Source organism: Fulmarus glacialis, unplaced genomic scaffold (genome assembly GCF_000690835.1).
Source record: "Fulmarus glacialis isolate BGI_N327 unplaced genomic scaffold, ASM69083v1 scaffold12424, whole genome shotgun sequence".
In the NCBI taxonomy this organism is placed as follows: Eukaryota; Metazoa; Chordata; class Aves; order Procellariiformes; family Procellariidae; genus Fulmarus; species Fulmarus glacialis.
The window spans coordinates 5,075-31,723 of record NW_009209968.1 but is presented as its reverse complement, the minus strand read 5'-3'; the positions used below and the strand labels follow the sequence as shown (position 1 = coordinate 31,723).

The 26,649-nt window shown below is 37.6% G+C and overlaps 2 protein-coding genes across 2 annotated transcripts; both read left to right on the top strand.

Moving 5' to 3' along the window:
* Window positions 1-953: 953 nt before the first annotated feature.
* On the top strand, window positions 954-15,707 carry SDF4 (stromal cell derived factor 4). Its single transcript, XM_009577018.1, has 6 exons — window positions 954-1,300; window positions 8,103-8,239; window positions 8,732-8,845; window positions 12,504-12,662; window positions 13,787-13,962; window positions 15,531-15,707. The coding sequence occupies exons 1-6, from the start codon at window positions 993-995 to the stop codon at window positions 15,705-15,707; spliced, it is 1,071 nt and encodes a 356-aa protein (XP_009575313.1). The 5' UTR covers window positions 954-992.
* A 7,594-nt stretch (window positions 15,708-23,301) lies between these two features.
* TNFRSF4 (tumor necrosis factor receptor superfamily, member 4) lies at window positions 23,302-26,355 on the top strand. Its single transcript, XM_009577017.1, has 6 exons — window positions 23,302-23,416; window positions 23,774-23,875; window positions 24,310-24,376; window positions 24,905-25,134; window positions 25,444-25,569; window positions 26,288-26,355. Exons 1-6 carry the CDS (start codon window positions 23,302-23,304, stop codon window positions 26,353-26,355), a joined length of 708 nt encoding a protein of 235 aa, XP_009575312.1.
* Window positions 26,356-26,649: the final 294 nt, after the last annotated feature.

Below are 26,649 nucleotides of genomic sequence, written 5' to 3'. Positions count from 1 at the left end.
CGGAGGTTGCCGGGAAGGGGCACCAAGAGCGCCCCAGAGCTCTCGGTGAGTGCTTGTGGCCTTTCCTGGAGCGGGGTCGGGACCGCCACTGCCCTTCGAGTCGGGTGGGGCAGCCCCGGCCGGGCTCCCCCTCTCCGGTGGGGAGTTAGCCGTCGCTGCTCGGTCTGTGACTCCTGCCGCGGGCTGGGCGGGTACTCCGTGCCCAAGGCTTTGCTGTGCCTCGCGGGACTGGGTTTTGTGCTCCTTGAAGCTCTGTCTGTCGGGCTGTGGTCCTTCTCCCTGTCCCTGCGGTCTGCGAACTCGTACGTGGCAGCAATTTTCATGCACCAGCAAGCAAGTCATGACAGGTTCTTCCCTGGGGTTGCTTTTCCTGCCGGCTGTTTCCTCTGTGTTTCTAGCTCCACTTTATGTGATGGCATTTGTAATCGTATTTCCCTCAGTTATCTCCAAAATGACCTTTAACGTCTTTCAGCCTTTCTAAAGAGGTGGTCTGTTGAGATCTCTGGTAAACTGTTGTGCTGTCGTGGCTGTTTCTGCAGCTTGCTGGGAAGTGCAGTGTTGGTGTTAGGGACGGTGCCACAGCTCAGCTTGGGCTGCACAGTCGGACAGTAAGTGCTTCATGTGCTGGGTTGACTTCTCAGTAAATGCTTGGGTTTCAGTTGTCAGGTCAGCTCATGCCATAACACCTGAAGACAGTTTTCAGAGCAGAACTAGGCCATTTAAAGGATGCTGTCTTCCAAAGTCCTCTGACAGAGGTTGCAATTGTGCAGACTAAAAACTAACACAGATTAATTTCTTGTTGTGTATTTATTATTTAACGGGCTTTTTTATTCTTTCATAGCAAATACTTGTGTGTGTAGGTTTTTCTGAATTTTAGGAGGTGTGACATGTTCTAAAGTTTAATTTGCATGTGTTTTTTCCTTTTTGTTTTTAGATCACTTGATCCATTCACAGTAATTTAATCAGCCAGTATTTTGAATAAAAAGGAAAAAATGATGTCAAGACAGGCTTTTCTCTGCAGTTTGGGATCTCTGTATTTGTCCCTTCTGTTTGTATTTCTTCTAATGGATGTTTATGCAAGGCCTGCAAATAATTCGGCCCTCAAAGAAAAGCCAGCTGACAATAAAGATGAGAATGAAATCTTGCCCCCAGATCACTTGAATGGGGTCAAAATGGAGATGGATGGACATCTTAACAAAGAATTTCATCAAGAAGTTTTTCTAGGAAAAGAGATGGAAGAGTTTGAGGAAGATTCAGAACCCAGAAAAAATAGGAAGAAGCTCATGGTCATCTTTTCAAAGTAAGTTATGTACATTGCCAAGAACAGTGCAGCCTCTTTCTCTGATCTTCAGAGTAAAATTTGCAAGTTTTTCTGTGATATTAAAGAATTGCAATGATGAGGGGGAAAGCATCGTACTATAAGCACTGTGTTCATGTTATTAAGGTATTAACATACCTGTATAAACCATTCTCAGGAGTGAGAATGTGTTGAGAGTCACGATCAGTATACAGGATTCGTGCTGTGATCTAGTAAAATTTATGACAAAACATACTGCTTTTATGTGAAAAAATCTACGTAGCCTCTCGAGGTATGAAAATTAATATTAATTTTTCCTGGTTTCCTGGCTCAATGAATAATCAACGACACTTGTATTTTAAATCAAGGAATTAGTAAGGAAGGGCTTCCTTAGTGGTAGGATGCCCATGCAATGAATTGGGAGGGTGGGAGTTTGTTCCAGTTTTGTTCTAGTGGTAGTATGCTCTGTTGCTTTGCTGTAAGTTTGGTTTCAGTTGGCAATCTAAGTTTCTTGTTTATTGTTTGGGCTTATATTCCATACGGATCTTGGTTTTGTTTCTGTTGTGACTTCTGCAAATAACTGCAGAGGAAAAACACTGAAAAGACAATAGTAAAGGCAGAAGGGAAGAAAAGGAACAGACAAACAATGGGGTAAGATTGTGGTGAACAAACAGCTGCTTTCTGTTCATAAAACTTTCTAGTAGATGCTGAGTGTCTAAACTTTGAGTGTTTCAAATGAAATACATGAAGGTTAAAAATAATTATGCCTAACTGCACATACCAGGAATTCAGGAATTGACACGACAGCTTTCTTCATTAATTTAGCAGTGTTGTTAACAAAACATTTAGTTCCTCAGAATTTAGAAAATGAGAATGAAACATGAGAATAGAAAGGTTAAATTTTTCTTTTGTAGCCTTTTTGAAAACTTCATCTAGCTCTTTACTTGGTGTAAAAATATTAACTTTACTTTTAGACATTTTATAAAGCACTTCTTGTGCTAGATAAGGTTTGTGTCAACTAATAAATGGTCAGATGTTTGGAGGTCAGTAAACATAATGGAAATGGAAATCAACATCAGTGCATACTTTTAGACAGTAGGTGGCAGAATTGACTTTATTTGCATTTTTGCAATGGAGGATTAATTTTATTAGAACAGCTTAAGTTACATTGGTGCTCTTAATGCTGATGATGGTGTGGGGATGCGCATATACTTGAGATAAAATGAGAAGGCTTAACAAAGCTTCTTTTCTGCAAACTTTTCGTTAACGGAAAAAATATCAATAATAACAGTGATAACAATAATAACATAATCATATTAACTTAATAACAATAATAACATAATAACAATAACTCAGGTGTTCTCCTGAGTAAAGGTAGCTAAAGCAAATAGGCGAATCAGAGTGCCTTTTTCGTTTAGAGTAGTATCCTTTATTACTATGTCTGCTATTCAGACCGCTCACTTCATTGGTAGGATATATACAAATATTAAGATTGTGCTTAGAAGGTTTCATTTTCTTTATTGCTAATGTTTATTGGAAACATTCAACTGGTGGTTAGTAAATTGTCATTCACAAATTGCAAACTCCATTCATTTCTGCCTGTTTGTTATGAAAGAGGTTGTCTTAGGAAGCTTAAAGCAATTGGATTCAAGATCAACTTCACTCAGATACTTAAAATTACATTCCGTCAGATGATCAGATTAGAAATGTAGAAAAGCATTCTGAGGAATTTGGTTGCTTTCTAGACATGCTTTTAAAGGCTGAGTGAAAAGAGAAATACTGTGAACTTCTGTGAAAAGCTAGTAAGTCACAGGCTTCCAGGTGCTTTGGAAATATTTTCTTTGAAGACATAAAGAAAACACACAATTAATGAAAGCTGAGATTCTGTGGCGTGCCAGTATGATATAAAGTAGTCAATTCAAAGCATAAATTATTGTCTAATAGGAATACTGAAAATAAAGTTAAGTGTGGAAGAAAAGCTCTCCAAACCATGTTTTTCTAGGCAAGCAAGCTGTATGTGACTGAAAGAACAAGTGGCATTTCGTAATTCTGTATTTCAGTTTCTGAAGTCAGTCTTTACTGGGAGGACAAGCCTTACTTGTCTACAGAAGTGGTTTTTTACAGGTTAACCAGTACTTCCACTTTGCCCTGGGAAACTAGGGCATGGTGCATCTTTTTAGTCTTTATTCCCTGCCAAGGGTAAGTGTTCAGGTACCTTCAGGTCAAGAAAATCTGTGGGAGGGGCTTACTTGACATCCTTCCTTCTTGTACTTCTCATAATTGCAAAAAAACCCATTTGCTGTAGTCTCCATTTAAATAGTTTAAATTAGCCTGAAATCTGTAGATTTTCTATTCTTTTGCTGTATAGTGTAGTTTAGCTTGCATAAGTGAGTGTTGATGGGAGGGAAGGAGGAAGGATATTGAAAGCAATCAAGTGTATTTATGGTGACGCTAATTTCGCTAAATCGACGGCATTGGGTACTAGAATTCAGCTTGGTGAGCCGTGCTTCTAAGGGTCAGTTATCTTGTAAATTAAATTACATGTGTTGAACAAAACTGATAAATTCAAGTACAGAAGAATGTAATGTGTGTGGCTTTCTGTCAGGGTGTTTTTGTGGTGATGGAGTTACCTCTGTGAGTTTGAAAGTTGAGTATCCTTCTAGCATTTGCATTTTGCTGATGTTTTCATAGAATCATTAAGGTTGGAAAAGACCTCTAAGATCATCGAGTCCAACTGTCAACCCAACACCACCATGCCCACTAAACCATGTCCCTAAGCGCCACATCTACACGTCTTTTAAATACTTCCAGGGATAGTGACTCCACCACTTCCCTGGGCAGCCTGTTCCAATGTTTGACCACTCTTTCAGTAAAGAAATCTTTCCTAATGTCCAATCTAAACCTCCCTTGGCGCAACATGAGGCCATTTCCTCTCGTCCTAGAGACGAGAGCTACTTAGTGGCAGTCCTAGTTGTGATTTAAAAATTAAAATCTTTGTGTTAGCTGAGTGCCTTACCTTGATGGTCATTCATCAGGTCAGAGGCTTAAATATACCTTCTGTTAACTACTACCATGTACAGAGGCTTTTTGGTTTGTTTTTTTCCCCTTGTTTAAAAGTCATGAACTTATCCTTTCTTAAAGCAGAACTTGTTCTGAATCTCACAATGCTTGTAAGTGCTCTCTTAGACTTTACAGCTGTGACTGACTGTGTTCAGATAGGGAGTGGTTTTGGCAAGATCCATGCCCCCTTTCTTAATTTCAGGTTTATCTCAGAGCCTAACACAGTATTCATTTCTACTGGTATGTATTCTGTCTATGGCAGGAAGATACTAGCGATGACAGCTGATGTTGGACAATAGCAGGTACAATAAAGAATGAGGAGAGGGGACATTTTTCAGCTTTCCTGTTTTGATATCTTCGGTTTAGATTACAGATTTGTAATATTCAGTTAAAAAGCTGTTTATGCTGTAAGCCATTGGAAGGTTTTAAGTAGTGTGTGCACCCTGATCTGTGTTTTTCCTAACCTGTACATTTAAATATACATCTAATAAATTTTGCATACCTCCTACCATGTAAAGTAGAGCTTTGCTTTGTTTTCTGTTATTAAAAATTACTTTCTGGATCTGCTTTTCATTATTTGGATGAAACAAAAACCAGCTCTAAAGTGATACGCATTAGGTGCTCAAGGAAATTGTTATCTTTAGTCCTTTAGGTAGGAACACTGCCTTCCTACTCCCACCAATACCTCGGGCAGCATTGTGGTGTTGTCATTTAGGATCCTGAAAACATGAATCTGAAAACCTGAGTGGCCAGTGTTTATAGATGTGGATTTTTGGAAGGTGGCCACAAAAATCTGATTTTTAATGGCTTGTAGTTGAGAAACTGGGCTGAAGTGTTTAAAACCTGTTCTTCCAGGCTTGACATCTATATTCAATGTAGCCCTTACTATAGGCTTTTGTTAAGGAAAAATTTACAGTTATCCTACAAAATAGCATACTTACTCAAAGGTAGTATTAACATTTAGGCTGTGAGTAGATAATGAAATATAGTTTGAATAGACAGTGAAGTGTTAACCTTGAACTTAGACATTATGAAGAGCTGTTATGTCTGGTGTTGCCCATTACTGAAATGTGTTAATACTAGTGGTGCTTACCACGTTGCATCAACTACTGTCTGGGCTGTGGCTTATCTATAATTTTCTTTGGATGAGACAGGTAAGCAATAAGGTAAGTTGCTCTCTGTAGTCTGTGTTTTAATTCAAATTTATGCTAACAGTAGTCCCTATTTTTACAAAAACTTTCTTTGCTGTCAATTCAGGAAGTAGTATATCATATACCTAAGTTTCTACAAATCTGAGATAGCACACTTGAGCAGAAAACCATGCTTCTTGTAGAAAAAGAGCAATCAGGATTTTTTTTTTTTTTTTTTTTTTTTTTTTTTTTTTTTTTTTTTTTGGAGCTGGTGTATCATGAAGTTTGAGAAATCATCACAAGATTTCTGGACACAGATTGCCGAGGAAGGTTTGAGCAAAGTTGTAATCTGGGATACTTGGATTCATCTTGTTTTCCTGAACTTAAATTCTTTCTTGTCAGTACCTGTTCTTTGGCAATTTTTTTAAGGAGTGCGTTGAAATGTACCAAAAGATGTATTAACATCTTTTGAGCGTTCAGGCTGATCTGCCTCAGAAAACTGATTGCCCATCAGTTTTCCATGACTTACCAGTATTAGGTTGTTCGGCAACACGTAATTATCTAAGCTTGTCATTATTAGTGGAAATGTTTTCAGTAGTCCGTTCTGAATGAGATGGTTGTCTAAGGAAGCATGGACAGTCTTTTGCTTTTATCACCTTAGATGGTAACCTCACAACAGGACCATATTTTATATTTCATACAGTTGTAAATATTCCTCTCAAAAGAAGTGCTGTTTATGGACACTGAAAGGATTTCAGCTCGCCTTGCACAGTGGATGCCTGCTAGTTCATGAAAATCTGAGCCATTGGAGACTTCTTGTGAACTGTGGTAGCAGAGCAAAGGTGTACTTTCATGAGCTAGAAGGGCAATAAATGGGATGTTTGTTACCTTTCTGCCTCACATTGTAATGTGATTTAGATGGAAAGTACAGCTTGGAAGTAGTAAGTTTGATAGCTTTGATCTTTGATCTAAGGAAACTTCAATGTTAAATGTTGAGGGGAAAATGCTTTGTTTTCCCTTCTGACTTTTGACAGTACCTATTCCATGTCAAAACCCACATTTGTTCACCCGGTAAGCGCAAGGTGGCACGAGTCGAATATAATCATTTTACTGGTCTTGCCATTGATACTGAAAAGTTGCTAATACTGAACCTGTGCATATATATGTGGAAAGATGTGACACAACATTTAAAACCACTAATACTGCATTTATTAATACAGCTAAGTGTTGTAGAAGGTTAGGTGCTAGGGTTGTTACTTGGCTTAAGCTTTTAACATTTAGTTGACGTTTAAAGGCAAATCGCATATTTAATAACTGGAGTTTCAATGATAACACTTCAGTACTGTTAAGACAGTGATACAAACAGATAAAAAAGCCAGAGTCAAGCTGGGTTTTTTTTTTGTGTTTTTCTTTGTTGGTGTGTTTTGTTTGTTGTTTTTTTTTTTTTCTAATTGAAATGGAGTGGTTTTGGTATGCTTTAAATAGAATCTTGACTCCTAAATGTTAGTGATGTCTTTTCAGTTTTAAATACTGTTGTATCTTTTTTGAATAAATACTTAATGATATGCTCAAAAAAACCTTCAAGTGGCATGTTATTGTTTTTGTATTTGTTCTTCAACTGTAATTTTTATATTAACTTCTTTTTAATGAAATAAGCATTAATGGAATTGATGGTGTGGCAGTGTATCTTAATACAGTAAAGCAATATTGGTAGTACATTAAGGAGAACAGTGGATTATCAGATTGGACGTTTACTGATAAATTTAGTCAGAAAAAGTTTGGTTCTGTAGCTCAGTAGCACAGAGTACAAGCATATCCTTTGACAAAGTGAAGTGAGCCTGGTACCTCAGAAACCTATGGAGAACAAATGTATGCGCACAGCTTTTAAATGTGTTAAGAATTAAAAGCTATCAGCTGTTATGTGTTACCAGAGATCGAGGTACAATAGAGGAAACTTGGTTTGTTTGTTTTTTTCCACTTACAAGTACTACAGTCAAAGTATTAAGTAGTTTGAAAGTCCTTGCACCAAGGTTATTCACATTATATTTTCATTTTTTTTAATGGTCACAACAGTTGTGATGTGATCTAGCAGACGCAGGGAGGCAGCTCATCACTAAACTTCAGAGATCTTGGAAGTCAAGGTAAAAAGGACTTGGAAAGATAAATTGAGAGGGAGTTAATGGTTTGAGAGAAGAAAATTTTCAAAGTAGTGAAAGTCTGCAGGAGCTGGCAGTTGACAATTCTGAACCAATAAGAGATGAGCTAATGTGCCATGAGTGATGTATCTGTGGTTTCCTCTACTTCAAAAATTTACTCAAAAACATAATACTGAAATGAGTTAACTTACAGCAAAGTGAAGTATGGCTGAGTGTTTTTCACTGAGTAGTAACCTAGATGTTGTAGTTACTTAAATTTAATTATGAAATAAATGGTTAACTTGCTACTTGTTTACTCTGTAGTTCAAAGAATGTACAACTTCTCAGAGAGGGTTATAAATATACTCTTTTGTGTAGCAACCTATGTTTGTTATTGTTGAATAAAGTAATTAATTTAGAATCTAAAAATATACCATACCTCCCCCCCAAATCTAAATCTTGTTTGCTATTCATCCATAGGGTGGATATAAATAATGATAAAAAGATAAGCGCAAAAGAGATGCAGCGCTGGGTTATAGAAAAGACAGATGAACATTTCCAGGAAGCTGTGGAAGAGAATAAAATGCACTTCCGAGCTGTGGACCCTGATGGTGACGGTAAGATGAATGATTCCTCCGACTCCTGATGACATCTTAAGTCTGTTGCTAGCAGCCAAACCTACTGGCTGCTCTTCAGATGTGCTGTGTCAAAATCCAAGTTCGTTTGGACTGCATGTAATCACAACAGTTTTGTTCCATACAGAAGACAATAGAGCAAAGAAGTAATGTGCTCCAGTCAGCATTGTAGTTCTGTCTTGACTGCTATGTTATTTCACTTGCGGTCATAGGAAATTGTAACAAGTTAAGTGGCTCTGCCAGGGATGAGGTGAGGACAGTGACATGAATAGGTTATTTTCACAAGGCCTGTCTGGTCTAAAGAAACATAAAAGTGAATCAGGTGATAGTTTTCATATTGCCATTCATAAGCTTAGTGTGATGGTTATAGTGCTGAACCAAAAGATTTTAGCGCATACTGTTTTAAGTAATGAGACCAAAAGTTCGTCACTTAAGCATGCTGTGTCATGTCTGAGATATGGCTCTTTCTTACAGGCCATGTGTCCTGGGATGAATACAAAATTAAATTTTTGGCAAGTAAGGGCTTTAATGAAAAAGAGATTGCAGAGAAGATCAGAAACAATGAAGAGTTGAAAATAGATGAAGAAAGTAAGTGCAGCCCTTTGGTGTGTGTTGGTTTTTCTTTTACTTTCCTAAAACCTGAATGTCAAAACTGTTCTTAATATAAGATGAATGTTTTAGTTGTTCTTTTGCTTCCACACAAATGTAGAATGTGTAAGTCGTAAGACAGAAATACTAGAATTCTTTCCAACTCAGATCTGCCTTCTTGACACTCTTGATATAAATATTTAACACTGAAAAATCGTGGTTGCTTATTTGTTACTGCCTATTTGAATAGTTTTCAGTTATTTATGTTTAACAGTCTGCTACAATTTGTCAGACCTGTGTTGTATGTGGACCATTGTATTGTGAATGTGGGAACCAGGTCCCCTGTTGCTCCAAATGAAAGGGACCTGCTATACACGATTCCTGTTCTAAAACTGAGGAGGGGTGTATGTGCTACCAAACAGTGTTGTGTTTAAATTGGTACATGCTTAGGCACTGCAAAGCATACTAGAAGTTAATAGCAGAAGGTTGCCTAACAATCGTTTCATCTTTCATCTAAGTTCTCTGTAGAGAGAGAGTGATCATTTCTTCCTTACTACTTTTGAAATTTTCATTTAAGTCTGGCTTGGTATAAACATGGCAACTCTTAACAGAGTAATCTCCCCACTCCCACCTCGCCCATCTAAAAGTGTTTAAATTTACTGTTCAGTAAAATACGAAGCCTTAGCCTTTCCTTGCAGGAATTAGTCATTTAAAAATGGGTTATGTTATATTTTCCATTTGTCAAAAAGCAACTAAAATGCAAATGGGCCTGTGAATTTTATGGCAGGGAAAACACCTGTGCAGTGTGTTCTATGGCAGTGTGGTTAACTACAGTTTACAGGAATGCTCATCAGATAAAAGATTTGCTGAATAAGGGAAGTCTGTACATAATCATTTTTCTACCTAGGTAACAAGCCTCGTTTGGGAAAATCAAATTAAGTTATCTACCGCTTCCTGAGGATGATAGGCAAAACTTATTTTCATACTCTAGTGCAGTGCAAAAGTACTCTTTTTCGGTCTGTAAAATAAAAAATAACTGAATGTGTGGATCTTAAGGCATATTCTGAGTTTTGCGCAGAGGCGCACTACAGTTTGGATGCCAGGCCAAAACTAGGGACACAACTTTATATTAAATTTGTGCAGATAATGATAGTTTCAACTGATGACTGACAGTTGAGTTTCATTTAAGACTGAGTAAGAAAGGTAGGCAAAAAGAGGTTGACTTGTGACTTCTAACCTTTGCATTGGCTACACGAGAAAACCATGAGTAAGTGATTTGATTATTCTGTGTTTACTTGTGTCCTTGATAGAACTAAAACTTGCCATTTACAAACTTGCCCTAAGATTCATATTAAGACTCTGAAGGATTTCTTTACTCTTCGCAAAAAAAAAAAAAAAAAATTCACTGAAGACTTAACTCTTAATTGCAACTAGCAGTTCAAAAATGTAAATGTGACCGTTGGGTTTTTTCCCCTCTTGTAACTCAGCAACCAAAAGGATGCAGGAGCTATTTAAGACAGTTTATTAAATTTAAAAAAAAGTTTATTATCTGAAGATTATAGTCTTGCAGAGTGGTTTTAAAACTTGTGAAAAGCAAATGCTTCAGATTTGTGTTTGTTAGTGTATTTTACAGATAGCAGGGTGTGTTACAGACAGTATTTTTTCCAGTGTGTCATTTAGAAAATGCCTACACCAGAAAAAGAATACTCTATACAGGTATTTTTTTCCTGTTTGGTTATGTTCAGGACCATAAGGTGCACATAATATTCATGTTGTGTGTTGCAAGGTGATTTTTTTCTTCAAATCAGATGCATGGTTTTAGCGGAAACTCATGTACAAATTATGATTCTTAAGTGATTTTTTTTAAACCCAACTAAAAAGTGCTTGTCCGCGTGGTGTAAGATGAAAGAAGTGGAAATACAAAGTGATTTTGGTGCTGATGTATCTGTTCGTACACGTGTACTTCAACTTGCATTTGCTCCTTGAAGCAAAAATATTTCCCTTTATTAAATTATAGTGATAACTAAAACATACGCAGGGGTTAGGTCTGAAGTCAGAATGCTTTCTGATATAGAATAGACAAGGTAGCTAAAAGGAATAATAAATACTTGTATCCTTAAGTAACTGAAAACTAAATTTCTTGGTGCTTAGCTTAGCATCTGTTCTTGATGTTTCCAAACTTTCTTTTGTAGAGCTACCCTCTTAAATCTCTCATAGTTTCAACAAATCACATTTTTAGGCTGAAATACTGGATGATGTATCTGAGTCTAAGGATCTAAGTTCTCTCTGGGTAGGTGAGTCTTTTAAATTCTGAGCCTTTGACAGGGTAAAGGAAGAAGGAAGGAGCAGAGGCAGGGCAGAAGTCTCTTCATCGCTTTCCTAGTCCTCTGCTTTATGGCTTTGCTTATACTGCCTTTTCAGTTAGATACTTTGTAAAGAACAGCTGTCCATTGAAATGTATTGTTGATTGCTGTAAAAACCACGCTTTGATTTTTCTTTTTTATAATCTGTTTAATACAATTCTTAAGCTTAATTCATATATGTAGTTTTGTGAAGGTGAGGGTGCTATCTGGAATTGCGGTGTGGCTGGAGAAAAAAGTTCTGCACTTAAAATTGCGTGGAGTATGCATAATTCAATCATCGCTTTGTGGTAGGTCACTGTACTGTTTTGTTAACTCAAATCTTGTGAGCTTGAACATAGCTAAAAAGAGTTCAAAACAATAATACAACTGGTTTTGGTTTAGATAATGTTGTGTTAAGAAATGCCAAGTTGAAATAAGAAAAGTTGAGTGTTATAAAATTGGAGTAATAAAATGTGTCCCTTTGATCATGCTTGGAACCGCTGTGTTGGCAAAGAATATTTTCTTACCTGTGGTAGATTTAACAAGTGCTGTAGAGTAGAATAAACCTATGTGGTGCTATTAGCCAAAGCACTAGTACAATGGTGTGTCACAGATTGGAAGCACCTTTCTAGGTTTAATGATAGTCATGTTATTTAGTCTTAGAAGAAAACGCACTAAATGTTAAAGGGTTTGTTCTATGGTTATTATTTGGGTAGGAAAATACTTGGTTGACATCTTCCTTTCTTGTAGATATTAACTAGGTGTGTGATGTCACAATTGCAATCTGAAGAATATTTTGAATTTGAAGAATGTTGTGGCTATTTCTGTGTGCAGAACTGGTTTGAAGTAGAAAACAAAAATGATTCGTTCAGAAGAAAGGTACTACTGGTATTCAGTCAGGTGAAAGATTTCTGTTGGTAGTGGGCTTCAAAATATGAAAATAAGGAAGGAGAACAAGTAGTACTGAACAAAGTTGAATTATTCATACCTCCTACCGGAACCAGCTAACAATACTAGTTACTTTTCACTTGATACATTGAAGTTTTGATACAGGTGTAGCTAAATCTTTATTTTCATCTCCTAATTTCAGTTCAGTTGTTTGGTTAAAGGATCTTTCCTAATGTTTCAGCACAAACTAGACGAAACTAATTGCACTTTGTTTCCCCTCAGCATCCGCTTTCCCTGGTAGTTGAACTGTAAAATAACTGGTTCATAGGTCATCCTTGTTTAAACAATTGAGTAACAGGGGAAGGTATATTTTAAGAACTTTAAATAAATTGAACATGATAGCTTAAATCTTTTTCTTAAATTTCTAGCACAGGAAGTTTTAGATAACCTGAAGGATCGATGGTACCAAGCTGACAACCCACCTCCTGATCTGTTGTTGAATGAAGAAGAATTCTTGTCCTTTCTTCATCCAGAGCATAGTAGAGGAATGCTGAAGTTCATGGTGAAAGAAATCATCCGAGATTTGGGTATGCCATTTTAAAACACATTTCTTGGGAGTTGTTTACTTGAAAACTATTTTATTGGGTAGACTTTGTTAGGTCATTGCACTGTCATGGGTCAGTCTGAAATTTTGGCACATCTTGTTTGCTCTGTTCTACACATCTTCTAATGTGATGAGTAAGAAAAACAAACTTAGCACAAATGCTGGCATCTCTGTGGAGTTGTCTGTGCATTTCTCAAGACTAAATCTAGTCTCTGGTTGTTAAAGAACAGCACAACATTCTACGTTAGAAAGATACTCCGAGCACTTCATACAGAGAAGATCAGCTGACACTATTTGACACCGAAGTGCTGCTGCATTGTAGGGTCACTGTGGTAATAGTAGAAAAGGTTTGATGAATAGTAAAATATTATAAAATATATTGATGTGAATGTTCCGTGAGGAGGGCATTAATTGCTTTGTACTTCCCCAGTACAGCAGCCATGTAAGAATCGTGACGTACAGTCATGGAAATAAATGGTTGAGGTTTCTAAGAAAACAGTATTTTTTTTTAAATTCATAAGTATTGGCACACATGTTTTTTTTCCTATTGAGTCAATAGTGATCCTTATTTAAAACTGCTAGAACACCTGGATTAAAAAAAAAAGAGAACTATGACTTTGCTAGTTGTTAGCTTAATAAATGTGAAGAGTGTGTGGCACGCACAGACAGAACAATTCCAGTACGCAGTCTTTTATGAGTATTAATTTACCTGAATGGTAATACAAGGGGAGACTGGATACAGCTGTAAGAAACTTTCTATTGCAGTAGATTGTTGAAAAAGTAAACAACAAAAATTTAAAAAAAAAAAAAAAAAAAGCCCAGCTTGCCACCTGGTGTGTCCTTCAGGACCAGTAAAATTCTTTTTGTTTAGTATATTGATGAGTGTATGTTTTTTAGCTTTCTAAAACATTGTGTGTGTACTATAATACAGAGAGTTTTTGGCTAACCAAAGATATAAATGGTAACTATTCTTCTCTGCTAGAGTCAGGATTGTGGACTGCTGAAACCAGGCAGACTGTACCAATGACATCTCTGACGTGAAGGAATTTGTCATTTTTAATGGGCATTAAGCAAATACTTTTCTGTTATTATATACTTCTGTTGTAGATCAAGACGGAGATAAGAAACTTACTCTTTCAGAGTTCATTTCCTTACCTGTTGGTACTGTAGAGAACCAGCAAGCTCAAGATATTGATGATGACTGGGTAAAAGATAGAAGGAAGGAATTTGAGGAGCTCATTGATGCTAACCATGATGGTATTGTCACAATGGAAGAGCTGGAGGTAAGTCTTCCTCAAATAGTAGTTCTAATGTTTTTAAAACCAATAGTTGGTTTTTAAATACAGGATTGAAACTGCTTTAGAGAATATGAAGTCCAAAAATATTTGAATTAACCGTACGGTGTATCTACTTTATTAGTAGTGCTTGCAAATAGTGTTTTATGCTTTTTGTTAAAGAGGAGGGGGAGTTTTCCCGGCACAACTGTTATTCATAGGTATGCTTTTAGGGTTTGTTGTCACATAGACACTTGTATGGATATGGAGTGCATGAAAGCAAGTCACAGATTTCATTAGGTGCACTGGTTAATGGGACAATGAGTCATACTTTCAGTTGCAAAAGGAGTAACGGGCAAACTATATATTCATTTAAAAAAGAAAAAAAAAAAAAACAAAAATAAGCCAAAAAAACCCAACAACCAACAAACCCTGGGGCCCCGCTAGCCTAGAAAATAGCAGAGATCTCTTGTCTTTCAGAGTGTTTTTCTTTTTTAAAAACACAAATTATTATTTTCAAGTATGGATTCTAGTTTGTGGCCTTTTTGGAGTTTGGTTTGCAGAATTAAGGCTTTCTTCTAATAATTCTGTCTCCAGAAGAGTCTACCAAACAACATCAAATATTTTGCACCCTATAGTTGTGGCAGTTTTGTGGCCAATGGAAGAAGCTCGTGGCTCGTTTCTGGCTTTTTTTCCTTTCTGGATGTAGGAATGTACTTTGACTAGCAGAATTCAAACTGCAGCATAGGCAGTGTGAAAAGAGAACCTCTAAAATGTTGGTGTTCTCCCTGAGACAGGATGAATCTTAAAGTTCCTAACCTTCTCAGTATGCAAATGTGTGGGTATGAATGATAGTGGTAGTATGGATAAACAGTTATATTGTGACATAAACAATGTTAATAGCCTTTTTACTGAGAATTTTCTTTTAAAAACAGCTGTTTTATCTCTGAAGTCTTTGTATACATACACACACATGGATGCACGCACATGTATGTCACATCTGGGAAGAAATTGAAGATAATATGGAGTCTTCTGTGATGAACTAAAGTGCACTGCTTGAAAACTTTTAATCTATTTCAAGTTAGGTGAAGGAGCAAAATGCTTTGTTTCTGAGACTTCTGACCTCTGTAATGTCTGCCTGGTGGTTTAAAATGGAACAAGAAAGTTCTAAATTGAACATGTTCCAAAAAGATTATCTCCAGAAACAAGAAAATTGAGGTCATACAGATCGACAGTGTGCCACTTTTAAATTTTGAATTGATATTTCTTCACAAAAAACACCAAATTTGATAGTGAGTTGCAACCAAAATGTCAAAAATATTTTTATTTTTAGACACTGGCATAAGCTGAGAAAATGTGGATATCTGTTGAGAACAGCCAAGGAAGCAGTGAATGGAAAAATATCTGGGAGATAGATGTAAGCCTGTTAAAAAGATGTGCTAACACCTTTTTCCATGATTTATGTTCACTTACGTTATTCTCATAATTGCTGAAGCTTACATAGAGCACAGGTTCATTATTGTGATATGTGGAAATGTGTGCTTAGTGATTGAAAATTATTTTCTTATTTGTTTTAGGAATATATGGATCCTAGGAATGAATACAATGCCCTAAATGAAGCGAAGCAAATGATAGCAGTAGCAGATGAAAATCAAAACCATCACTTAGAGCTGGAGGAGATCCTGAAATACAGTGAATACTTCACAGGCAGCAAGCTTATGGACTATGCACGTAATGTCCATGAGGAGTTCTGATTCTGCTCACTTTTCCAGAGCTCTGAAGCACTTTCTTGCTTTCAAAAAAAAAAAAAAAAAAAAAAGAAAAAAAAAAAAAAAAAGACAAAAAAAATCCGACGCCCAAACAGACAGAAAGTTACTTTGCTGCTATCTGTGTTATATGCCTACAGTGCGTTGTCCTAGACTTAAAAAAAAAAACTTCCGTCCATACATAAGATCTATAGCTCTGTTGCCTTTGGTGTGAGGGGCAAAAAAAGGTCCATATATAATGGGGCAGGTATTGGACTATATCAGTTCGCCCTGGTTTGTACAGCTAATCCAGCTAAAGTTTCAGCTGCTTTTGGCTAATCATATTTGGTGGAGGCTTCTTAAATATTTAACTCTTCTTGTTGCCCTCATAGCTGCTGATCCATGGAAATCACAAATAACACTGAAAGATGTTGGCTTTTGTAAAGGGGATTGTGGTTCAAATATGTGTGTTCTGACCTCATGAGAATATCCATACATAGACTGATTGGCTAATCTTCCAGTATTTTTCTCAATGCATCTCAACCTACTTATGTATTGTTGAGAATTTAATACAAGTTCTCCTGCCATTGCTGAACTATCTTCAGGAGCTGTGGGGAAGAACTTATTTTAAATGTTACAGAGAAACTCTTCTGCATCTACTTTAAAAAGAAAACTGGTTATAGTGTGACAGGTTTTGTATTTGCAACTGCACTAGGAATGTGAGAGACTTGAGATTGCTTATGTCTTAAAAAATCAAATTTCATTCTAAAATGAAACAACGGGGAAGGTTTCTTCGTGGTCTTAGAGATGTTGAACAGAGCAATGGGTTTCATACTACTTAACTTAAAATTTATTGTTAAAACTAGTACTTGCCTCTGTGCAAATTAATGATGAACTCATGAATGATGAAGCTGGGGGAAATTCAGGCTTTGCTTTTGAACTGCTTTTGCCAGAGCAACGTACAGTCAGCACTTGGGAAGCTTTTTAATCAGTCTGGTTTTGGGTAATCTCTAGAAAGCATCTTGCAACCCAAGGGTCATATCCACTACTGTCTAAAATAGAAAATTTATTTTTACTCTGGTTCCATCTGTACTGTAAAAACCCCTCTTTCTGAAGGGTTGCCTGAAAATCCAAGTGAGATGTTATATTTGATTAAATTTATTCTCTTAATATAATGTAAATATAAGTATTGCTGTCTATTTCTGTTTCAGTATTCCCTCTCTTTTTTTTTTTTGTTTTTTTTTTGTTTTTTTGTTTTTGTTAAGTGGCTTGTATCAGTGTCGTCTTATATACATATATCTTTTTTCATTAAATATTTTTCTCCATGCTTTGGAAATGTTGCTGTTTTTAGGTTTGTCAGTGAGTGGGAAAAATTGAAACTCTTCAGGAGACAGACAAATTAAAATACGATTTTGAAAGAACTGTAAGAGAGGGATAAATTCAGTTGATAATCTCGTGTTAAAATGAGCTTAGAACGTCTGCCATGTTAGTCAGCCCCCACTTCCTTTCACCCCTTTACCAACGCCCCACATGTACTTGATTGCAGGGTAGTGAGATTTTAATATGGCTAGAAGTTGGAGATGTTCAAAACAAGATCCTGTGTCTAAAAATGTGGTGCTTAGCAGAAGTCATAGGTATGGCTGTTTTAGATTTATTGGCAAAAGGTCTAGGTTTTGCTTTGCTGTTGTTTTAACTAAGGCTTCATAGCTATGCAATTACCTGCACTTTGAACAAAATTATACATGTAAACATACAGTTTTGCAATGTGGTTGTTCGCAATCTAGTCAAGACAAAACTTTTAGTAATATTAGTTGATAATTGTATAAATGTCCTGACTGTGTTCTTGTATTATATATACTCTAGTTGTTTGCATAATTCAATTTAGATATAATTTGAGCGGACAAGTTCTATCTTGTCAGACTTGATGCTTAGAAAACAAGTGCTAGTTTGCAGAGGAATTCTTGAGCAGCTGAAATATGATGATGAAATTTGGAACTTTATTTGTCAATAGAGGCAAAGGTTATGCATACGCAGTCTTAGTTTAATCTTGTGATAATGTCAGCATGGAATCCTTTGAAAAATACAGGGTAACACAGTATTTGGCTAGCAACTGCAAAAATGTTAAGGTATGTACTGTTGTTGCAGTATTTGCCACACTCCTGATAAATCTGAAACTTGAGGAACAACTGCGAAAAATTCTTTTTTGATGTATGCATGGAGTTCTGCACCTTAATGTGTTTTGTTTTTCTCTGCCAGAAATCAGGATCATATGTTAACTAACAGCTGTAAGGATAAAGCGGACTGCATGGTGAGATTTGGAGGTATATGAGATTATTCCTGTCCTGGAATTTTAGAAGTTCAAACTATTCTAGTTTGTCCATAGACTTATTTATTTATAAAAATTCTTCAGGTATTTTATATGCGCTCAGTCTTTCTCAGATCTTTGTAGGCCCTTTCCCATAGGGGAACCCTTATTTGCCTGTAATCCCTAAGGAATCTAGTGACTTTGTCTTTAAAGCTTTTTATTAAGCACTAGTTTTGAGTTCCATGTTCTTTTTTTTTTTTTTCCTTCATGTACACAAGCAACTTGCCTACTGTTAATAGGACTTGGTATCTGAGTACTGCTATCTCACGGACATGTTTTGTCTTTCCAGAATTCAAAAGCTTGTTTAGAATATCTAGGATAAGCGTCTATAGTCAAAAATGGTGCATGTATATTAAATAAAAGCAGAACAGGAACAGGGTCTTATTGCTGAGCCATAGCATGGCTCAATTCACCACTCTGAAGCTCTCCTCTCCTACTACAGCCAGAGTAGCTGCATCAGGCTGTTTTTTGGGAGCAGCTGGTGGCACATGTGATCCCCACAGCAATGCCAAGCAGCATTTGGGAGGGGTTAATTTGCATTGGTGAAAATCCAGCCAAGGATTTTGCTAGATGCGAAATGCTATGGGATAATCGCTGTGTTTTCTCCCTGTTTTATTTACTTGCATAATATGGCCACGTAAAGGAATCTGGCAATATCAAGCCTGGTAACACTTAAGGATGCCATATATAAAAGTTGAATTCTCAAGATGGTATATGAAGTTTGTGTGCTAACTGCTTTTATTAAATGAGCATTTAATTTGTATTAAAGTATCCTTAACAAGAATATCAGTGATTCATCATCACTGCTCTAGTAATTTGGGAGTTTTCAGTTTAAATTTATATAGCAGAATTTTAACCTTATCTTTTTTGTGAACATCATAGAAGTTTGCATTTTCAGCTTCTTACTGAGTAATAATTGAGTTACTGAATAGGTAAAGTCTGCTTGTGAAAGAGAATTGGGGGGGGGAAAAGCTGGTTAAATAGTGCTGAGGGAATGACTGAGTCATGAGGCGTAAAGCCACTTGAATGGCATAGAGTGTGATACTACAGTGGGAAGAGATTTGGATATTTCCTGCATGCAGCTACTGAGTGTGAAGGTAGTTGAGGTTCAGCTGGTATGGTTTACTTGCTGTCAGCTTTGTTTCCTTTTGAAAAGAATGGTTTTAAGGTATAACTTCTTTTCCATAGTGGTGGTTTTCCAAAATGCTTGGAAAATAAGAGAAGTAGAAAAATAGTTGCTGTTTTGTAACACTTTTGTCTCCCCTTCCACTCTTAAACAGTCTAACAGAAATTTAAGAAAGAAATGAAAAGCAGCAGTTCTGGATAAAACATGCCACGATATTGCTATTCAGTCCTCCCAAATACTGCAGGCTAATTGGATTCCAAATGTACTTTCGTTGCAATCAAATCTCCTTTGCATTTAGATGTAAATTGACTGTAGATCTGCTTTGTCTGGGAATTCTGGCTGTTTTTTAACTAACAAATAAAACATCTTTGATTACGTAGGATGTCTGGTTTACTTGGGCCTTTGCATAAGAATTGCTCAAGTCTCTTAGAACTGGAAGACCTAAAATTTAGATCCTAGATCAATAAGATCAAATTGGTAAAATTCTAATAACGAGCCTAGAAAGTTAAACTGACTAATTCCTAGTATGATCAATTTTTTCTCTACTTTACATATTTGTGTTAGGCGAGGGCAGGACTGCAAGGCCAGCATGCTATTCAGCCTCCTCCACTTCTGTCCTGTTGTTGCTGGCTTGCCCAGCCGGATGGAGAAGCCTTCTTGGGGTTTGGATTCCAGAGTTAACATGCTTCTGTGGAACAAAATAGGCATCAAAAGTAGCTGGTACGTGAATATTGCATCCTTTGCTTTTGCAGAGCGCACCGCTGCTGGAAGCTTTTATTTCCATGGGAGCAAATGGTAGGGGTAACACAAAGTCTCTATTTTGGAGTCAGGAGCTTACTTTTCTTCAATGGCAATGCAGGGAGTCTCATATTAAGAGTTGAAATGGAAATGCTTCTCATCTGTAGCTTTTGCTAGCTCCTGAGGGCAATATCAAGATGACTGATGACTTGTGATTCCACATCCTCCCTGAGAAGAGAAATGCATTAACAACGTTGGTTTTCATGCAGCAATAAAAGTCACGGGTCTGCCATTACTGTGAGACCAAGGGGAGAGAATCTGTCTGTACTTCGCCTTTTAAGGAGCAAACCTATGTGGGCTATGTTTCATTTTACCTATGGCGCTCGTCCGTAAAGGTTTTCAGGCGTTACCTCTGTATTGCTTTAATATTCCTCTTTACAATAACAAGGATCATCTCTTCTAGTTCTCCTGGCATTCAAGGCCTGTGCTTTAATACTATGTAGAGAGGTACGTACCTGGCTGGAAGCACTCTGTTTTAAGGCTATGAATAGAAGTCTTTTCATAACGCTATTCAGCGTGCTGTCTTTCTGCCTGTGAATGTTTCAATTGTGAACTGCAAAAAACAGGTTTGTGGGGTGCGGGAAGAAGGATGGGGGCGTGGAGCACATGCTGGGAATTTCCCAGCAGCTGACATATGAATTTGTTCTGGTCACCAGTGGTTTAGAATCACTTCTCCAAGAGTTTGCCGCTATCAGAATTTTGCTGGGACGGTAGGGCTGCATTATGGTAGCTGTAGGTTTTTACTTGCATTTTTCTACTGTTTTGTTCTTGCTGCTGGTAGTCACTATTAGCCATTGCTTGGGATTGAAATGCAAGGAACATCAATACCTTTTCCATGAAAAATGCTGCAAGGACTGTGCCCCTGGTAAGTAACACACATCCAGAGAAAATTATACTTGCTCTATGTAATATCTATCGGTTAATAACCCATGGGTGGTAGAAAACAGCTTGATGGAAATATCATTCAAGTGTAGGAAGCATAACATGGAGAAAAAGCATTTGATGAGGAAACTTTCATATCGGTCTAGACTGACAAAGATTATTTCTATAACATACTAAATTTAGGAATCCTCTCTGAAAGAGCTACATGTTCTTTAACTTCTTATGTGTGGCTTAGCTTCCTTAATGTGTCAGTCTGGTGCATTTTCATTGTGGGAATATTAGCTGAGAAAAGATGGTAGCATTTACATTACAGTCCTTTACCTATCACATAAAGAAGCTCAGAAATCTTGCATAATAATGTAAAACTTCAGGTAATTAATTCTGTTGCTAAAGATGTTTTTTAAGCTTTCTTTTGTAGGAAGGTTTATACTACTTAAGACTTCATGGTTTTTTAAAGAAAAAGATATGCTTGATTCATAGACAGATATTAGCAAAGTGTAATTTCACAGGAAATGTATTTGTTTCCTCCTTTCTTTTTGTAGAAACTGAATTAGTCTGAATTCTGGGCACGCATATGTGTTTTTTTCCACAATCTCTGTATCTCTGAAGGCAATGCTGTATTGAGAAGCACAAATGCAAAATACCAAACCTCAAATACTTTAATAGTTGGGATTTCATTGTAGAAATTACTTAGTGATAAAGAGTAACAACAATTAATAGATAATACTGCTGTTCAAGGGGCAATCCCCTTAACAGAAGGGATTATTTTTAGTACAGTCAATATTGACTGTACTAAAAGAATGGTACATCTGCGTGCCTAGAGGGAGCGTAGATCATGTCTGTAAATGCAGTTACACCTTAAAATCTTGCGTATGTTTTTATGTGCATCTTTCAGAATAGTTACTTTTTATTTTCAAAATTAAGTCTACTACACAAAATGGATATGGTATGAACTGGTGCTTCAAAGATGCTAACTGGAATAAATTCAACCTTTAATCTAAGGCTTGAAGCAGTTTATTGCATTATTTTCAAAACTATTTAAATCTGAGTGTTTCTGAACTCAATTTAAAGAAAGGCATACTTGTGTGCAGATACAGATAATCCTTTATCTAAAGTTTTTTTTCTTCCTTACGCTGAAAAAACTTTTATCGGGTTTTTTGCATTGTTAGCAAATCTGCTGCTGTTGGGGAAACATTTCTTCATGGTCTCTTCCTGATTGTATAGATGGTAAAAATGTAGAAGTGTATTGCATGTATTTTGGTCACTAAAAATCTCCTGTATTTTGCCACTGATAGCACTCAATAGAAGGCAGAGAAAGTTAGAGTGAGCAAGAGACTTGGTGCTCATTGTTCACCTACAGAATGGGAGAATGGAGAACCAAAATGAAAGAAACAGTCTGTGAGAATAAGGATGTATTTAAGTTCAACTGTAAAAATCCTAGTCATTAAAGCTGTCTATAGTTCCGGCAGCCTGTGTTGTACGGAGAGAAGCTAGTGAGATAGAAGGAACGTGTCTGGCTCCTTTTCCAAAATCCGCTGTTAACTTGCTGTTTCAGTTTGGGCAAGTCGCTTTGCTCACGAACCTTGTCATCTAGTGCATCAAGCCGAACTTCTGTGTAAGTACTGTGTATCATACAGTGTGGGCGCAGGCATTCAGAGCTTGTTTCTAAATGCAATGTGTGATACACAGATACTGTTTGGGATAGTAACAAATGCCTGCCTTACATCTTGCGCTGCATCTCACTGTTTATGAAATGGAGCTAGTAACATCTTTGATGTTGTTGGGTGCAGTACAGATGCGTATCAAAATACAACCGCATTCTTTCATGCCTAATGAGCTTTCAGAATGCCAACAGAAAGATACTAGAAACATTTATTCTTGACTGCTTCACTAATGAATTTTCTGCAAACCTGAGCAGTCCATTGCCATCTTTTGTACCTTTTGTATATTGTACATCTTTTGTTTGGGATTACTTCAGGATGAATTGCATGATTTATCTCATAAGGGAAGGCAGGATCTGTCATAAAGCCATTGTATTACACTGGAGATCAGACCTATTGCTATGCTAAAAATCTGCTTTTTTTCCTAACTGACATTGGCTGCAAACTGTGATGTCTAAACTTTATGAAAATGTGGTCTAGAGAAGTGATATTTGGAATCCACTGGGAGAATCATTTGGGGCATTGCCTCAACTCTCAGCAAGTCATCAGGCCCCTGCTAGCCCATTTTAGCTGCTTAATTTACAGTGATGCTGTGGGTCAAAACTTCTAGGTATTCTGGCATGTCTAAATCTGCTGAATGTTTTTAGCCAGAGTTGTAAGTGGAACTGTCGCTTTCCGGGCACTCTCATTCTAATGCATGAAAATGAAGAGGATTTCCTTCTGATAACAATCAGTTCCTCCTTCTACGTGGTCTTTGTTCTAGGTGAAAGAATGAGAATCCGCTGCACAGCAACAACAGACACGGTCTGTGCCCCCTGTCAAGACGAATACTTTAGCAGTGAGCACAACCACAACTTCTGCCAGAGTTGTACAATCTGCAACGCTAGTAAGTCAGCTGTGTAATGGTCATTTCTTGATATAAATTTGGGACGCAATCAGTCTTCATATGCTTTCTTATCTTTGTGTGCTCCTCAAAGATTGATGTCATAAGGCCTGTCACTGGAGACGACCAAGTCCAAAGACTGGGTTGTTATTTCAATAGCTATATCTCCTGGTTGGTACTGATGGTAGAGCCTTCAAAGGGAAGCAGCCTTGCACTACCTGAAAATTGGTGTCTTCAGAATTGTTAATAAACTCTGTTCTCTGCAGTTGTTTCTATGCACATCAGATAGGCACTGAGTAATTGATTTTTTTTCTTTCTTATTTCTTGTCTCTCACTTGCCCTTTATTCTGTTGTTGCTAGGGAAGGGGAGTGTGGAAGTGAAGAAGTGTGAGAAGACCTCTGATAGAATTTGCAAGTGTATGGCAGGTTACATGCCAGATGTCAGCTTTACACTGGGAAGTGGTAAGTTAGTGATGTGTTAGACTCTCCAAACTCTTGCCTCCGCTTCAGATGAGATGGTTGTTACTTCTAGTGTAAAAGCTGTTGTCATTTGTCTCATTGATATCTCCACACAAGTGTTCTAGCAGGGTAGTTGTGCAGACTGTTGCTCTGCGATTCCTGAGCTGTCAGAAGTCTTAATGCTCTGCTTGTTAATATCCGTAATTAGCCAGTAGAGAAAACAGGAAACCTTGCCAGTTGCAGACTAAAATGAACCACTGAGCATATTGTGTTACTTCTGACCCAATGACTATGGTTTTTAGAGGCTATGTGGGTTTCGTTGGGTCTGGTCTGAAAGCTAGACTACTTGTATAAGCTCTTAGTGTAATTGCTGTGTAGCTGTCATACAGTTATGTTGCTAACTGAACTCAAATTCTGCCTCTCTCTTTTTTCCCCAGTATGCTTACCATGTCCTGAAGGGTCTTATTCCATAGGGGAAAATGAAAACTGTCGACCTTGGACCAAGTATGTATCACTGATCCAGACGTGTTCAGAGCAATATTTTGGGTTTACTTCTGTAGCAGTTGATGCCCAAATCATGGTGTGTAGAGTAAACCTGCAGTAGGTGCAGTGAAACCATGTTCCTCATGACTCTGGGGAGCCTTGAGCAGTCTGTGTACTGGTTTGAAGCATCTGTCTGCTTTCTGCCCTTTCTTTCTTCACTTACGGCAACAACAGTATTTTCAGCCTTTTTTTTAAACATCTAGATGTTTTGTGTCTGTAGCAAAAAGTTCCCATGCCAAATGTCGCTGTGCTCCAAGGCTGTTACGTGCACAGATGCTAAGAAAAACAGAATGTCAGTTTTTTTCCAGTAATAACTTTGATTAGCTTAGTTGTTCTTCAGATATCTGTAGAATCTAGGAAAGGTTAAGCCTGAGTTTGTATTGATAAAACAAGAATTGTAATGTTCACTCACTTGTTCCATGGAGATCACTTATAAAGTCATTACTGCAACTGTTTGAAAAACTATGCTAATTTATTTTGCATCTCTAGCTGCAGCATTCTTGGGAAAAACACTCTTCAACGAGGGACGAAAACACATGATGCTGTTTGCAGCAACCATGTCACACAGCCAGCTGCCTCTCAGAGTGTAACACCTGCTTTGAATCTTTCCACCACTGAGCACAAGAATAATATGTCGACTGCAATATTCTCACCATCCAGACCCAGTGTGATTACTTTCATTTGCCCGGATACGACCAGCCCCACAGAGACTAACTGGGGTAAGGAGAGGGAATGACCACGTGTAGTCTCTCTATTTACTAGAGCTGGTCAGGAATTTTCACCTGAAAATCATTTAATTGGAAACTTTTCTCAGAAGCCATGTCTGTATTTTACACAGTCTTTCCGTGAGACACGCACAGGATTCCAGACTTCGTGCTAGTCTGCTTGGCAGCTGGGACTTTCAGGCTTTGTGGTTCAGGGGTACTTCGGGAGTTCTAGGTTCCTTCTTTTGAAGCTGGAAAGCCATGGAAACTCCAGCTGGAACCATGAATCTTTTTTAGTGTATTCTTCTTCTGTTTTTCTTCCAGGGTCTTTATCACTTATCCTTATTTGTCTGATACTGCTCATGGTGAGTGGAATGTCCATCCTCCTGTTGATTATCCAAGCAGCCAAAAAAGAGACCAAGAGGAGGCCTTATAAAAACAACCATCAGCGTGAGTTTCTTTTTATGGGGAAAAGTTGTATAGGAAAGAGAATAATCAGGGCCCCTATTTGAACTTTGATAATTGTTTCAGTCATAATGAAGTCTACCTGGCTAAGTAGCACAGTGTCATCTGCAGTTAATACCAGTGGTTGAGCCTCTATTTAGTCCTGATGCACTGGCGGTCATAGAGTCTCAAGTTTGCATTCTTACAGAGTACAGATTCCCCTGCTTGTTGCCATGCAGAAGGATTCTCTCTCTCTCTTTTTCTCTGATTTTAACTCCTCCTAGCTTTTTCCTCCCTTAGTCCCTGCAAAAATGATGTAATGATTTTGTGCAGGGAATTCTATTCAGTACAGAGAGGATCCAGAATCAACAGTCTTTAAAAGAGTGTATTGTGAACCTTTTTGCCTACATAGAAATGAACTGTCTTGAAGTGTCTCCTGCAAACTCAGGAAAGGTTTGACTGAGAAGAGCTGAACTCTATATTCAGAATTAAGTGGCAGCCTGACTCTTGAGTCAGCCCACAGCTGCCTCATGTTCCATTCACAGAGCAAAATGGTAAAGTGTATTTTCTGGTGTTTCCTAGCACTGGCTGGAAAGGCAAGCACTGACCTAAATGTCACTCATAAGTGCCCAGTCACCCATGAAACTAGAAAAGTCCTTGGCTTCCCTTTTCCTGCCCCTTCTACTCTGTACAGTATTTTTTTTTATTATTTGTCTTTCAGAAGAAAGGAGCTTTCGAATTCCTATCCAGGAAGAACAAATTGACTCCAATTCTAGTCTCATCAAAAACTGACTCCACATTGCATTACTGTTTCCTGCATTTCTGAGCCAATCAATTGTATCAAGTCATGTGACAGAGCATTCTGTGGCTGTATGTGTGGATGTGTGTAACTGTTTAATTGCGCTTCGGTTCCTTTGAGTCTCAATGAGCAGCCCCTTTGGCATTAGGACCCATGGGAGTAGCTGTTCTTGGTGGAATCATGTGATTCTTTCTCTTAGGCAGATCCTGCAGCATCCCTGTTGCCAGGGCTGAGTTGATAATAGTCCTCCGTGCATTTCTAGCCAATTCTGTATGTAGTGATGGGCA

Coding starts and splice junctions, on each gene's coding strand:
- SDF4 (XM_009577018.1), top strand. CDS start 993: ATGATGTCAAGACAGGCTTTTCTCTGCAGTTTGGGATCTCTGTATTTG. Junction 8,846..12,503: donor GTTGAAAATAGATGAAGAAA/GTAAGTGCAGCC, acceptor TTAAATTTCTAG/CACAGGAAGTTTTAGATAAC. Junction 12,663..13,786: donor AGAAATCATCCGAGATTTGG/GTATGCCATTTT, acceptor CTTCTGTTGTAG/ATCAAGACGGAGATAAGAAA.
- TNFRSF4 (XM_009577017.1), top strand. CDS start 23,302: ATGAGAATCCGCTGCACAGCAACAACAGACACGGTCTGTGCCCCCTGT. Junction 25,135..25,443: donor CCCCACAGAGACTAACTGGG/GTAAGGAGAGGG, acceptor TTTTTCTTCCAG/GGTCTTTATCACTTATCCTT. Junction 25,570..26,287: donor TTATAAAAACAACCATCAGC/GTGAGTTTCTTT, acceptor GTCTTTCAGAAG/AAAGGAGCTTTCGAATTCCT.